The following is a 14275-nucleotide window of genomic DNA, read 5'->3' as shown; positions in this document are numbered from 1 at the left end:
ACAGATGCAATGGTTGTACTTCTGCATTTCACTAACCTGACTTTGCCTATCTTGTTGGTGAAGGTGAACTTGACAGGAGCTGCGGGATAGCTATCCGGTACCAATTCAAATGTAATGTAGAATTTAGCAAATGCACGGAAATTTGAAAATTCAACTTCAACTCTGAAAAAAAAAATATTTCAAGTATTTCAACTAATGGATTTTCAACATGAAATATACTTGTATAAACCCAATTAGCTTGGGGGTGGGTATCATTCCAGTGAAAGATTTGAAAACTCTATTGCTTACATTACTGCAGTGTATTTGGTAGGACAAAAATGAATTGGAAAGAATTTGGTCTGGATCTGAGCTACACAACTACTCTATAAATATTCTTAATGCAAAGCTAACCCTCTAATTGGACCACCCCAGAATCTCAGGTCCTACAGATGGTTAGGAAATGGAGGGCAAACTGTACAATTTCTAGTGAAGTACAGAATAAAGTCAATTTATCATACATACTTGGTGTTATGTATCTCGACCGGATGCCAAAACTGCACATGCCGAATATCACATTCAAGACTTCTGGCATGACAAGCAATATAAGATAATTCTTCCAACATCTGTAAGTAAAAATAATAAATAAATAAAAACTGAAGACTAGTAAATTAAACCACCATAGATCAAATAAAAAATATACCATCTGTGGCAACAATGAACTTTGAACTTGTATATGACACAGTTCAAAACAATTACGGTACCATAAGTTTTTTTTGAAATATATTTACCTGGTTTCTGAAAAATATTTGGAGAGTAAGTTAATGAAACATCCCTTGAAAATTTGAGCAAAAAAGCTCTAGAAACAGCTTTTAGTTACGATATTTACTTCAAAAATGTTTTAATTAATTACTAGTAGCCAGCTGGAAATACTACATAAAAATGTTGGACAAGTGGTGACTACACTTCAGACGGGTTAGTTGCTAATACAACCACAGCCGAGCAAGGGAGGCGTGGCTTGTATGGTGAAGAGGTTGTAATTAGCAACTACCTTCTGAGGGGGAGCCTTGCATGTTTTCTCACCTTTGGTAGGCAGTTGGTTGTTGGATATTTCTGAAGTAGGGTCTTGCAATCAACAGCTTCTTGCATCATGATGTGCGACAAATGCGCTGAGGGAGCTGAAGTGTTCTCAAGGTATGACTCAAACTGTACCGATGAAACAACTCTCTCTTTTACTACATTCACAGGGAAAGAAAAAGGAAACAATAATCAACAAATGATATTCAAACTTTAGCCAGTTAGGCAGTCAGTATGGTTTAATCACTAAGCTATTTAGTCAGGTTTAACCAATTAAGTAGTAAGTTTGGATTGTGATTTTTGTCAGGTTTAGCCAGTTAGGTATTAAGCTAGGTTTAGTAATTTAGGTAGCCAGTTAGGTAGTCAGTTTAGGTTCAGTGATTTAGGTAGTTAGTCAGGGTTAACCAGTCAACTAGGTTTAGTGACTTACTAATTATCAGAATTGGACAGTAAGTAGTCAATAGGTTTAGGAAATTAGGAGGTCAGTCAGGGTTGTTAGTCATAAGGTTAGTCAATTTTAAACACTATATTTCATAAAGATGATTCATCAAGTGCATCGATTAACAGCCTCAATCCTCTATTTCAAAGTTGTTTTAAGAAAAGAATAATCCTGATATTTCCCCCAGGATTGAAACCAGGACCTCAAGATTGGGAAGCAAGCACCTTAAGCACAATGCTTACTTACAATCATTGAGAACTGCTCCACCATATGTAACTCGCAGCCAGAGGGAATCGTAAAGGAATGCCACGGCACAACTGGAATCATCCCACTCTTTAACTTTACCTTCACACAGTCTGAAAAAAAAATCAATGTAGATTATTTCAGACAGCCATACGAAACATAACTGGAATAAATACATATACAGTATTCTACTACTGATCATAGTGTTACCTTTCTATGCGTTTGCACTTGTTGTAAGCTGTTTGTAAGTTCTCGGCAACATTATCAACCTCCTCTACTTTGTTTCTCTTTTCCTCTAAGTCCTGAAGCTCACTCTGTACCCATTCCTCCTCTTTTACCAACAATTCATATTCCCTAAAAGTAAGGAAGACAATTTCTCAATGAAATATACTGGCACTTTATATTAGTATTATAAAAATTATAATGTTTGCTATACATGTGATTGAAATAAAAAGGAAAATCACAGATATTTGTCAGAGCATAATGTATCATTAATAACAACTTACTTTTGCAATGTTGTCTGGTTTTCCTGCATACCCTCTAGCTCCCTCTCCAGTAGGCTAATTTTACCCTGTTGTTCAATGTACAGTTGTTGCTGCTCCTCATCTGGCAGGTCTAATGATTCCAGCTCATTGATAGCTGTGTCTAAATCAGTTTCATCTAGTGAAAAATATAACACAAATTAATTAAATACTTTAAAATATATAATGACATGAACTGCCACAAAAAACAGTAAGGAAGACAAGGCAGTTACATGACAAATGAATCAAGTGTTAGAAAAAAATCAGGAAGCAAGGAGAGTATGGAAGACAAAAGACTAATGCATTGAAAGAAGTTGGATGCCTAAAATCAAGGAAGAGAGAATTTCAGTAACTACACAAAGAAAGGAATATTTAAAATATAATAAACAGTAAAAACTATTAATACATGTTTACATACATTTCTCGAGCTCCTGTATATCACTGTCAATCTGGGTGACAAATTCTGAAATGCTTTCAACTGTCTTCTTCAAATGGTCATGACGCTCCTATGAAAATATATAATTAGTGTTAACTCACATTCTACTTCCTATCAACAAAATTCTACAGCCTTAGCAATGTTATCAGCAATGCACTCCGCTACAAACAAGATTACAACCTTAAGCAAGATTTTGTAATACTTTAAAGTCTAGTGAAATTATTATCATTATATCTACAGAAAGTAAAAAAAAACCTCCTAATTTCCTATTGCTACATTGGTCCTACAAAAGAGCATGAAGGTGGAAGGAAAAAAATTTGATATTTAAAAAAAATGGGAGTGTGAGGTAAACAGGAATTAAGGTCATTGCGTTAATACTCAATAACTTCTTGAATACAAAGTTCAAATTTTCACGCTGGCAGTTGAGCTTACAGATCAAAAATATGATTGTATTTTTATTTGAAATAATCATTAGCAACGGTAGTGGATTTAAAAAAAACAAGGTATTAAAAAGTCTTGTCTTAATGATATCTTCTAAGAACAACCTGACAATATTATCTTTTCTCTGTATTCATGACTTTAGCTCTACAGCAATTTGAAAAAGAGCACCATTATCAGTACTCTCTACAATGACATCCCCTCACAACCAGATATGCTTTTAACTAAAATAAAAGCCTAACAAATTTAGACAAGTAAGATGGATCGTGGAACTCACCGTGACTGATGTGAGTATTGATGACAGCATTTTGGATTTCCATTCCTTCCAGCTTGTTTTTGTCCCTTTCCGACACACTTGGTGTAGCTTCTGAACCCGTTTTTCAAACCCTTTCATTTCAGTTGACTATAACAAAAATATAAATATATTTCTCAATATAAACTAATATTATATAAATTAACCTGACAAATCAATACAAATAACTATAAAATATAACATTATAGTAATATAATACAATTTAAAACATCAGAAAATATTAATGATTACAATTATAATATTCTATTACAAATGTCTCATGTATATTCTTAGCCTCAAAACCATCAATATAATTTAAATCAAAAAGTACAAAATTATTGCAGAGTTCAGATTACGTGTTTTCCACTCTTATGCCTGGTTGCAGAACACTTCTTTTTAGCAGTAATGTCTGTTGTATATAAAATCACTTTCATCACCATGGTTCACAAAATGTTATGCAATCACCCCTTACATTTCACCAATTGATTTCTCCATTGAAACGTCTCATCCGAAAGTGAGAGTTATCGTAACTTGTATTTTAGCCCTCCAGGTAAAGCTGGGCACTCACTGTGCTAAATGGTCACCGGGCGATGCAATTCTACGCAGAAAGCAACACGACGATGCGCACGCAATGGATCGTTTTTAATGACGGTCGTTCAGACTATGCAATGGGTCGTTTTTTAATGACGATCAGTTCAGACTGTCACCGACAATCAGCAGATGGCGTCGCGTTGTCTAGCACTCACAGGGAATGCATTTGCATTCGTCGTATGACAGTTGTACGATGCAATGAGTGGCCGGCTTAAAACACAAGGAAAGACCTGATGGAAGTGAACAAGGTACCAAGGGTCTGTAAGGACCACCATGCTTCTGCACACACATAATGGCTACCATTAGTCTAGTCGACTGAGCTTAGCTTCTCTCTTAAGATACTTACACCTATAATCATCTTTTTTTTCATCTCTTCCTTGTGATACAGCTTCTCGGTCAGCTCAGACACTGAACGCTCCATCCTGTTTTTTTTTTAATGGAAAGTATAATGAGTATAAAATATTTGTCAGATAATTAAATACTATCCATAATTATTATCATAGGCTTCGGAGGGGAAAATTTTATGTGTTGTACAAATAAATATTCTAGCATTGAAGCATTTGAGAAAATAATCATCATGAGAATCAGAATCATAAAGACGACAAAAAAAAAAAAAAAGGTGTGCTGCCAAAATTTAGTTGAAAATTTTTGAAATCTAGGGTCAAAATTTTAATTGTAGAAACTAATTATAAATTTGTATCATGATCTTCTGATTCAAAATAACAATTATTGCTTTTAATATTGTTACTTTTTTTAATCGTTTTGGAAATACAGATAAACAGCATCATTTTGGAAAAGTGCTATATAAATCTTATTATTAACAATGTTATCTTCAACTCAAAGCATCATTATAGATGTTTATTATCATATCAAATAATTGTTTCTCTTACGTTTCAATATTCTGGCTGACATACTCCACTGCCCATTCATACATCTGGCACTTTGGGGTGTCGATGCAGGATGACCGCAGACAGCTTGCAAGGTCATTTGGTTCTGATCGCTAAGACAAATACAGATAGAAAATAATAATTAGTAACAAATAAAAATACAAAATAACAACAATATTAAAAGCAATTTTTTTTAAAAATATAATTTTTTATGTATATTTTTTATGGACATTGAGTAAAAACTCACTAATGAGGTAGAATCAACTATTCACTATGTTGATAGATATAATCCCTATCCCATGTAAATTTGGTAAACTAGATATTAAACAGATAATTTTTATATACCACTTATTCTTAATTGCCAATACAAACAACTTGATGAGAGGGCCTCTTCTCTAAGTAAACTTAATTACTATAACATTATGTCAGAGAACCACTCCCATCCAGCAAATTTCAAAACAAATAACACTGATAATGTTAGTAGCATACAGACAATTACCTGTAGTACTGGCATTAAACTTCTTCTATCGTTGGTTGCTGGTGGTAGTGATGTTAAGTTGGCACTTAGGAATTTCTCCAAGAATTCACCCACAGTGATCTCATTACCTGCCGATTTTGCCTTGAAAGAAATATATCAAACCACATTGTAAATTTTTCAATTTTAATTAAATTTAAAAACAGGCAATTTTAATATGAAAATGTTTTTAAATGATAATGAGATGATTAAAAATATGAGATTATAAATGTATTAACAGGCAAATTCCACTTTGTATTTAATGAGACAAATCTGACTAAGGTGACTAATATCTGTTCAGACAACTGTGCAAGCATAATGGGGGTCTGCAAGGATCATATATAAATTTCTACTAGAGACTCAAATAAGAGTAAACATTTTTGGTTAAATTGACCCAGGGAACAAGGAAATTTGTGGTTCAGTGACCATGACCACACATTGACTATGATTTATTTTATCAACAGTAGGACAAACGTTCATTGTCAGATCTGTTCTCTCTAGACACTATGAGAGCATGTGAATGGAATCTTATTTAATGCAAGTACTTATAGTTCTCAAAGATTCAGTGGACAGTGACCGATCCTCAGAAGTGTTTCTAAAACATCAATTCTTTCATCATTTTCAAGGCTGAGCTTACCGTATCGAGAAAGCTTAAGTTATCCATTACTGTGCGGTCCAGTATTGACTTTGAGAGACTTTCTTTTTGACTGCCATCTTCATCTGAACTGACACTTGGTTTACAATTACTTGCCACTGAAGTAGAACAATTGTGCATAAATAATCAACCATTACACAAAAGTATAGTTGCACAGTATGCATTACTTGTTAAATACTCTATTTGCACTGTCACTAAAGTATTTTGGGCTCCTAATGTGATTTGTAATAAAACCAAGTTGATGCTAGATTGTTAAAATTTTGGATTATGGTTATGCTGGGGCAACACAATTTCTATTTTTGTGCTAACCATTGAATTCTTAGCTAGACATGACATATAATATGGATAAATTTTAAATGATATAACCCTGATTTAATCGAGAAGAGTTTAACAAATACTATAAACAATTGACTAACAAATATATCCTACCCTCATTTACATGAAAAGTTGTAGCTGCAGTTAAATCTAGGTTCTCCAGTTCCTCTATTTCATCTGGTGGAAGTTCTTCAAGAATACCTTTTGTTGACTCTTCTTTTTCCCGAGTCACAAACGTGTCATGTAAATCTGTCTTTAGAAGTTTACTATGTGGGCGTGATTCTTCAAGACAGTCCACCTCTTGCTTTCTCTTTGCACGTGGAAATACCTCTTCAGGACATTCCGCTTGTCGGCAACTTTCAGATTCACCTGCTATTGTGAATGTATCTGCATCCCCACTTTTCAAAATCGTGAAAGTTCCTGCAGAGCGATCTTTGTCATCAGTACCCAAGATATCAATTCCTATGGAACTCACTTCAGAATGCTCAGACTCTGCCATATTTTCTGTAACTGGTACTGACGTGCTTTGACTGGCAATGGATGATGAAAGTTGTTGTAAAGCTTTTACAGAGTTCATATTCATCGTCTCAGTTTCTAGGATACGAGTTCCTAAGTCAGCAATCTGAGAGATGTTACTTTGATTAATCATATCTGGAATCTGTGCATGTGAGTTTGTAATGTCACTCTTCTTGCTCGTCAGAAAAATGTTGATATCTGATATTGAGCCAATCATTTCAGATTCTGTATTGTGAATCTTAGCAACTGGTTCTTCTCCATCACTTTCAACCACCTCACATTGCTGCAAATGATTATCAATGCAAGTTAGATCCATTTTGTCAGATTCTTTTTGTAGACCAATGATGCCAGTATCTTCTGGAATACAATATTTTCTTTCAATATCTGCTTGAGAACTCTCATTGCATTGCTGCAAAACACCTTCAACACATGATGTAAGTTCCATTCTTCCAGTATCTTCTCCTATGGAGAATAATTTGGTAGTTTCTGCAGCAGGTATTTTGCATCTATTACTCTCTGGCATTTTTTCTTGAGCTGTTTTCTGATGCTGATCGACAAATGATGTTGGTAGCAAACCACCAATACATGATGTTAGTTCCATCCGTCCAGTATAATCTCCTATGCCATAAACTCTTGTCTTCTCTGCAGCAGGTGTTTTCCTACTTATTGGAGTTTTTGCTTGACTTGTTTGAGGAAGTCCTCCAATATAAGATGTTATATCCATCTTTCCAGTATTTTCTTCCATGCGAAAAGTAGCTGTTGCATCTTGCAGTCCTCCTATGCAAGATGTTAGTTCCATCATTCCAGTATCATCTCCTGTGCCAAAAACTCTTGTCATTTCTGCTGCAGGTATTTTTATATTATTTGAAGGTTTTACTTTATTTGTTTGTACAAAACCTCCAACGCAGGATGTTAGTTCCATTCTTCCAGTATTCTCTCTAATACCAAAAACAGTTGTCTCTGCAGCAGCTTCATTGCTTGTATTGCTCATGTGAAGACTTCCAACACAGCTTGCAAATTCCATCCTTTCAGTATCTTCCGTCATGCCAAATAAATGTGTTGTCTCTGCAACAGATGTTTTGCTTCTATCTTTCAATAAAGTTTGATGTGTTGACACAGGCTCTCCAACACAAGATGTCATTTCCATTTTTCTAGTATCCTCTGGCATGGTAGTTGTATCTGCAGCTGGTGGTTCTTTTCTATCACTCTTTGGAGTTTTTGGTTGATTACTTTGTAACAAACCACTGACACAAGATGTTAGCTCCATCCTTCCAGTAACTTGTGTCATCTCTACAGAAGGTATTATGTTTCTGACATTCATTGGAGTTTTTCTTGGATTTGTTGGCAAAAGTCCTCCAACACAAGATGTTAGTTCCATCCTTCCAGTTTCTTCTCCCATACCAAAAACTTGTGTTGTCTCTACAGCAGGTATTACGTTTCTCACACTCACTGGAGTTTTTACTTGGTTTGTTGGCACAAGTCTTCCAACACATGAGGTTAGCTCCATTTTTCCAGTATCCTCACCAATACTAACAGCTGATGTCATTTCTGCAACAGTAATATTGTGTTGGCCTATTTTTGAAGATTGCTGCAAAAGTCCTCCAACACAAGATGTCAACTCCATTCTGTTAGTGTGTTCCCCTAAACCAAATATTCTAGTTATTTCTGATGCAGAACAATGATTTTCAAATCCTCCTGAAGTTCTTTTAAGATTTTCTGGCATTGGTCCTCCGACACAAGATGTCAGTTCCATTTTGACAGTTTCTTCCTCCATATATTTGGGCATCTCTAAAGTTTGGCCTTTAGATTCTTTCCCTGATTTGCTTTCTTGGTTCATCTCACCTTGAGAACTAGTAATTTCCTGCCCTAATACATTATCTTTTGCGCAAAGACTTTTTGATAAGGTTTGTTGAAAAGGAGTACTTGTATACTTTGGTCTAATAATCTGACCAACATTGGCTGTGAAGTCCATACCAATGGTAAAGTCATTGACAAATGCCCCATGCGTTGTTCTATCAATATATTTATGATCATTAGTAGAAGTACAATTAATAACACTTGAATTTCTTCTGCTTACGTTCTCATCGTCTACTTCCTGGATAATGCTAAGAGATTTATTTCGGAATGATGGCTTGTAGTCTTCATGTCCTGCCACTGAAGAACTGCTGGATAACTGAATTTGTCCAAGAGGTGTTGTTTCATCCATATCTGCATCTCCACCATCAGCAAACATTACTGTCTGATCTGCAACCTTCTTATCTTTCAAATCTTGAGAGAATGATGCCTGTAACACATTTCCAATACACTCTGTCATTTCCATTAATCCTGCATCCTCCGTAGTGAACAGTCTTGTTCGATCCTCTGGTAATATGTGGCTAGTTCTACGCTGGCTTTCTTCAGTTCCCACACGAGATATACTAAGTGCATTACTTGGCACACATTCTGTCATATCCATATCACCTTGGTCATCATTGGAGTAAATTCTGGTTTTGTTATCTGTAGTAAGTCAATATATCAGATTTTTAAAAAATAATATTTTTTTTAGCATAAACTACATCTAACCATGTCTAACAAATAAATGATATTACATGGAGTATTTCACTTTATTCCAACATTTGTAGGATATTGATAATACTTGAGTTAAAAAACTCTGAGCAAGTCTGGACTATGAAAATTTAGTTGAAAATAGAACATCTTACGTCTTCCAGTTACAAAGCTACTATAATGTAAATGAATGCCATTTAAATCATCAAAGAGACAGAAGTAGATTAATCCAGTACCTCTCCATTACAATGAATATTTCATGTGCAAATATATTTAAAATATACGCACACCCTCTTTTAAGAAACTACTGGGCCTTATGTACCCTTTCCCTCCAAGGCACCGTGAATTTATTGAACCACCACTGTACACATGAAAACGAACGATTTGTGGTGCATGAATCGATTTGTGGTGCATGAATTACCTGCCAACTCAAGAGCACCACTCCTCTTTGCTGCTAACAATATGGAGTGATCTTGACTCTCAGAAAGCATTACTGTCTGATCTGCAATCTTCTTATCTTTCAAATCTTGAGAGAATGATGCCTGTAACACATTTCCAACACCATCTGTCATTTCCATTTTCTCTGCATCCTCTGTAGTGAACATTCTTGTTTGATCCTCTGTTAATATGTGGCTCGTTCTACAGTTCTTATTTTCTACTTGGGATATACTAAGTGCATTACTAGGCACACACTCTGTCATATCCATATCAGCTTGGTCATTGGAGAAAACTCTGGTTTTGTTACCTGCAGTAAAGTCAATAGATCAGATAAAAAAAAAATTAGCATAAATTACAACCAACAAATATGAAAACTTCATTAATTCTTTAAAAAGAAGTTAAGACATTAAAAAATGCAACATTTTGTGTCTTTCTGAAAGAAATTCCATCACAAGAAGCCACTGTATAAAGTAAAAAATGCCATCAATATTATAAGGAGACATAAATAGAATACCTCAATTACTGTGAATATTGAATGTGCAAACAAATTAAAAATATTGATACACACACTTCATAAAGTTACTGTACGTGGTGTCCTTATGGACCCTACGACTTAAAAACATTATTGAATCACCACTGCACATAAAAAGGAACAAAGATGTGTGATAAATGAAATACCTGTCAACTGAAGAGATCCACTCCTATTTGCTGCTAACAATATTGAGTGATCTTGATTCTCTTTGTCAATACCAGTACTTTGAATCACCACTTCCATATCTGGTCTGTACTGCACCAACTGGTTTACATCTACACAGCTCTTGGTCTCTGGAAATGAACTATCTTTAGTGTAAGAAGTAATGCCTGTGTCTGTTTGAGGTAAACATCCAGTCTGCAGATTATCATTATTACACTTGGGAGTCATCAAACTTCGCAGGAATTCACTTGTATTGCTCCTATGTTGAGTGGGTTTGATTAAAGACTGGAGGAAAGAGTTGGTGTCAGTCTTTTGACTTTTCCGCTCACTTGTGGATGAATTCATCAATCCACCGTAGCAGTTGGTGAGATCCATAAATCCTGTAGTGTCATCACTCTGAAAGACTCTTGTCTGGTCCATTTCAGCAGCTACAGAAACAGAGTCCCCTGGCTCTGTTGCAGTGCTACTACTGAATGATACTGGCATTAAACATGAGTAAGACGGACCTACAAATGTCGGGTTTGGAACATCAATATCATGCTGGATAGAGGCATCACTCTCTGTCTCTGAAGATGAAATTCTACTTCTTTGCATAGTGTGATGATTTTCAATATCAGTAAGAATGGCTCCATGAGTTTGGGTAAAATCCATAGTCATTGTTAGTTCCTTTGGTTGGAAATCAACTCTATCTTCTTGCAGAACCATGCTTGCTGGCAAAGAATTCTGTTCGGTCTGGTCTTTTATTGGGGCTGACAACAAAGAATCAAGTCCTACACAGTAGATATAATTGACATGAATTCATAAAATTTCACCTTTTCTACATTACATCACAATGAGGTGGATGATGCTTACTGTGAAATGAAGGTGGCAATACTCTACTATACTATTTAGTGTCATTTTGAGCATAATTGAGTCAATTTCAGCAATTTGTTATAGTTGTGTTTTGTATTGAAAGTGACAAAGCAGTAACAAAGACTCAGTCTAGGCATACAGCACAATACCAATACACCCTCCCCAACTCAAAAAAAAAAAAAAGCCCCACAAAAAAACTTATTATAACTGACATAATCCAGCTCTTTAAAATAATTTGAATTAAATATACACCTAAATACTAGTAATATAATATTATTTGTAAAAAAAGGGCATGTATATGTTTGCATGAGGAAGTAACAATGATAAATGCTGTTGGTATATTACAATAGTTCCAAAAAGAACTGTTTATGTTGAGAGTGTCTCTCTCAAAATAACACAAATAAATAACATAAATAAATAATAACACTATAACATATTAAAACAAGTTGTTATGCCAAAAGGTTGGTAGATTACCTTGAATTGTAGGTCCAGTAACAACATCCTCATCTCTGTAATAGTAATGTATAAAAAAAACAGTTATGTAATAGAAATATGAATGTTTACAAACTATATCAACAGTACAGCACATCTTTAAATATATTTGCTTTGCCTTACCCAACTTCAGAGGTTGGCTGATTTTTATTGTCCATCTGATCATGTGGTGAGTTCCAGACACCCAATGTACTGTCTCTTATACACATCTAGATGTGTATAAGAGACAGATCTTCCGTCATGCCAAATAAATGTGTTGTCTCTGCAACAGATGTTTTGCTTCTATCTTTCAATAAAGTTTGATGTGTTGACACAGGCTCTCCAACACAAGATGTCATTTCCATTTTTCAAGCGCCCAGAACTAAAATCGAAGATTTTACAGAGAATGTGGCACTGGTGGCGCCAGGATTTGCCTGACAGGGGGCCCCGAGGTCCCTGATGGAGGGGCTGGCAAAAAGTGGGCATGGTCGGGCATCACTTAAAATCTCTCTAAAGTGTTCCAGGGGGCTTGGGCCCCCAACCCCGAAAAGTATGGCAATTTAGGGGTTTCAGGGGCTTCTTTAATCGATTTTGGAGTCTAATATGTAGAAAATAATTATACATTTTTTTCTCCCTGACGAATGTATTTTTTCTCCCTGACAGGGGGCCCCCTGGCTCCCCTGCTGGTGCCACCCCTGGACTGTGGGGGTAACATTCCGTGGGGATAACATTCCAAAGAGTAAATCTTCCACAGTCCAAACTTGTATTTTCTGTGTGCATTAGTTTTACTGCGAGAAATGGTAGAACTATACCAAGCCCAGTCGGCCTGCCCCCCCCCCACATCATTTAAAAAAAAATTAATTTTTACAATGGAGAAAAATGAAAATATTAAATTAAGTGCCATTTCCGTCCATCTGGAGATGCCATAATCATAAATTTTCTTACGCCACTGTGAAAGTCCCTCCCTAAGCTCTGTACATTTTAAATTTGTGGATCCACCACTGGAACAAGTCTCATTGTACTGTTAAAGTATTGGGTACAAAATTCTCTAAATTACTACAGAATACATTGATCCCCTACCTAATATTCTCTTTGATTTGGTTGGGATCCAAGTCTCCAAGGGCCATCCGAACAGGAGATATCTCGGTCTTTAAAATCTGTTGGAATATGACGTATGTAATAATAATAATTAAAATAATAAAAATAATGAAAATAATGATAATGAAAATACAGTAATTGTAACGAGTATGACAATATATTATTAATTGTTATTATGTAACTCTTAATTAATTTTTTTAAAGATCTTTGTACTGTAAACATTTCTTTTAACAATTCAATTTTTTAACTTATGAAATTATGTTGTAATTTTGATGTTTTTTTTTTAATGAATAAAGATACTGTATCTTGATATCATATTAATAATGAGAATTTATTCATTTGTTTCTTAATAGGTTTACCCAAAAATTGCTGAGCATTTTGGTGGCCTACATCTTCAGTCAACAATTACATGTGTAAGTCCAATATACAGGCAGATTGGCACATACTTCATTGGTCGAGAATCTGTCTCTGTTGGCAGCTGATTGTTGCAGCAGTCTGGGTGGATTATCACTGATAATATGTAGTACATGGCTCATCGCAATGTGTGCTGCCTCAATTCTCACCATTTATTAGTTATCATATTATTATTCTGTAAATTGTTTTGTTTTTTTGTTTTTAAATATTTTGGTAGGGTGTATTTATACGTTCCCTAATGTTTCATGCTTAGGAAAACAAATTTCTGTTTTCTGCTCTGTAATAAATTAAATCTTGAATCTCACTTACGAAAAAATATCAACTACTGTACTTACAGATGACCGACGAGATTTTTTCTTTTTTTGGTTGTTCCTATTAATATAAAAAATATATAACATACATTAAATTGGTATTTATGGCGTATTTACCATTGGTCATTTGTCAACACACTTTACTTAGTGTGCTTATCAAATGAAATGAACTGAACACATTCCACACAAATTTCACTTAATAATCTTAATAATTGGTTTTAGCACCCTATAATAATCTCTCAGAGCGCTATTACACACACACACACAAAATAAGATATTAAAAAGCAGAGTGTATCTGTGCAAGTGCAGTGTATGCAAAAATGATAATGGTACTAATATCAATAATTATATAAATTATTATTTTATCAATAAAAACATGCCAATGGGTATCATTCAGGAATGAGTATAATGAGCATGCATTTTAATGTTTCTAACTCATTCTTTTCTTAGCCTTTATTTACCTATTTTTTGTAGCCACAGCGTCGTCCACTTCCATTTTCTGCAAAAAACTAATAATTGATTCATCAACATCAATCAAGCACAGGACATATTG

At 34.9% G+C, this 14275-nt stretch overlaps 1 protein-coding gene and 1 long non-coding RNA gene across 3 annotated transcripts in view; both read right to left on the bottom strand.

The window, feature by feature from the left end:
* Positions 1–12110, bottom strand: part of LOC117108460 — a 14731-nt gene extending 2621 nt beyond the window's left edge. Inside the window, exons 1-17 of one of the 2 annotated variants that reach the window (XM_033250472.1) lie at positions 12044–12110; positions 11903–11937; positions 10561–11346; positions 9866–10189; positions 6499–9396; positions 6052–6167; positions 5400–5519; positions 4904–5013; positions 4360–4435; positions 3408–3533; positions 2675–2762; positions 2242–2395; positions 1946–2089; positions 1739–1848; positions 1060–1211; positions 502–602; positions 37–162 (exon numbers count right to left, since the gene is read on the bottom strand). In XM_033250472.1, coding sequence (XP_033106363.1) covers positions 37–162; positions 502–602; positions 1060–1211; positions 1739–1848; positions 1946–2089; positions 2242–2395; positions 2675–2762; positions 3408–3533; positions 4360–4435; positions 4904–5013; positions 5400–5519; positions 6052–6167; positions 6499–9396; positions 9866–10189; positions 10561–11346; positions 11903–11937; positions 12044–12078 — 5501 coding nt within the window. In that variant the 5' untranslated portion in view covers positions 12079–12110. The remainder of the gene's footprint in view (positions 1–36; positions 163–501; positions 603–1059; positions 1212–1738; positions 1849–1945; positions 2090–2241; positions 2396–2674; positions 2763–3407; positions 3534–4359; positions 4436–4903; positions 5014–5399; positions 5520–6051; positions 6168–6498; positions 9397–9865; positions 10190–10560; positions 11347–11902; positions 11938–12043) is intronic. The other variant, XM_033250473.1, reaches the window with a different exon arrangement.
* Positions 12111–12960: 850 nt separating this feature from the next.
* The window catches only part of LOC117108459, a 2043-nt gene continuing 728 nt past the window's right edge, over positions 12961–14275 (bottom strand). Inside the window, exons 2-4 of the long non-coding RNA XR_004445372.1 lie at positions 14184–14231; positions 13747–13783; positions 12961–13056 (exon numbers count right to left, since the gene is read on the bottom strand). This is a non-coding gene — a long non-coding RNA (uncharacterized LOC117108459). The remainder of the gene's footprint in view (positions 13057–13746; positions 13784–14183; positions 14232–14275) is intronic.

Source organism: Anneissia japonica, unplaced genomic scaffold, assembly GCF_011630105.1.
Source record: "Anneissia japonica isolate Jap-2015-1 unplaced genomic scaffold, ASM1163010v1 scaffold3940_len624931_cov186, whole genome shotgun sequence".
Taxonomy (NCBI): Eukaryota; Metazoa; Echinodermata; class Crinoidea; order Comatulida; family Comatulidae; genus Anneissia; species Anneissia japonica.
The sequence above is the reverse complement of the archived record's forward strand: the minus strand, read 5'-3'. Positions and strand labels throughout refer to the sequence as shown.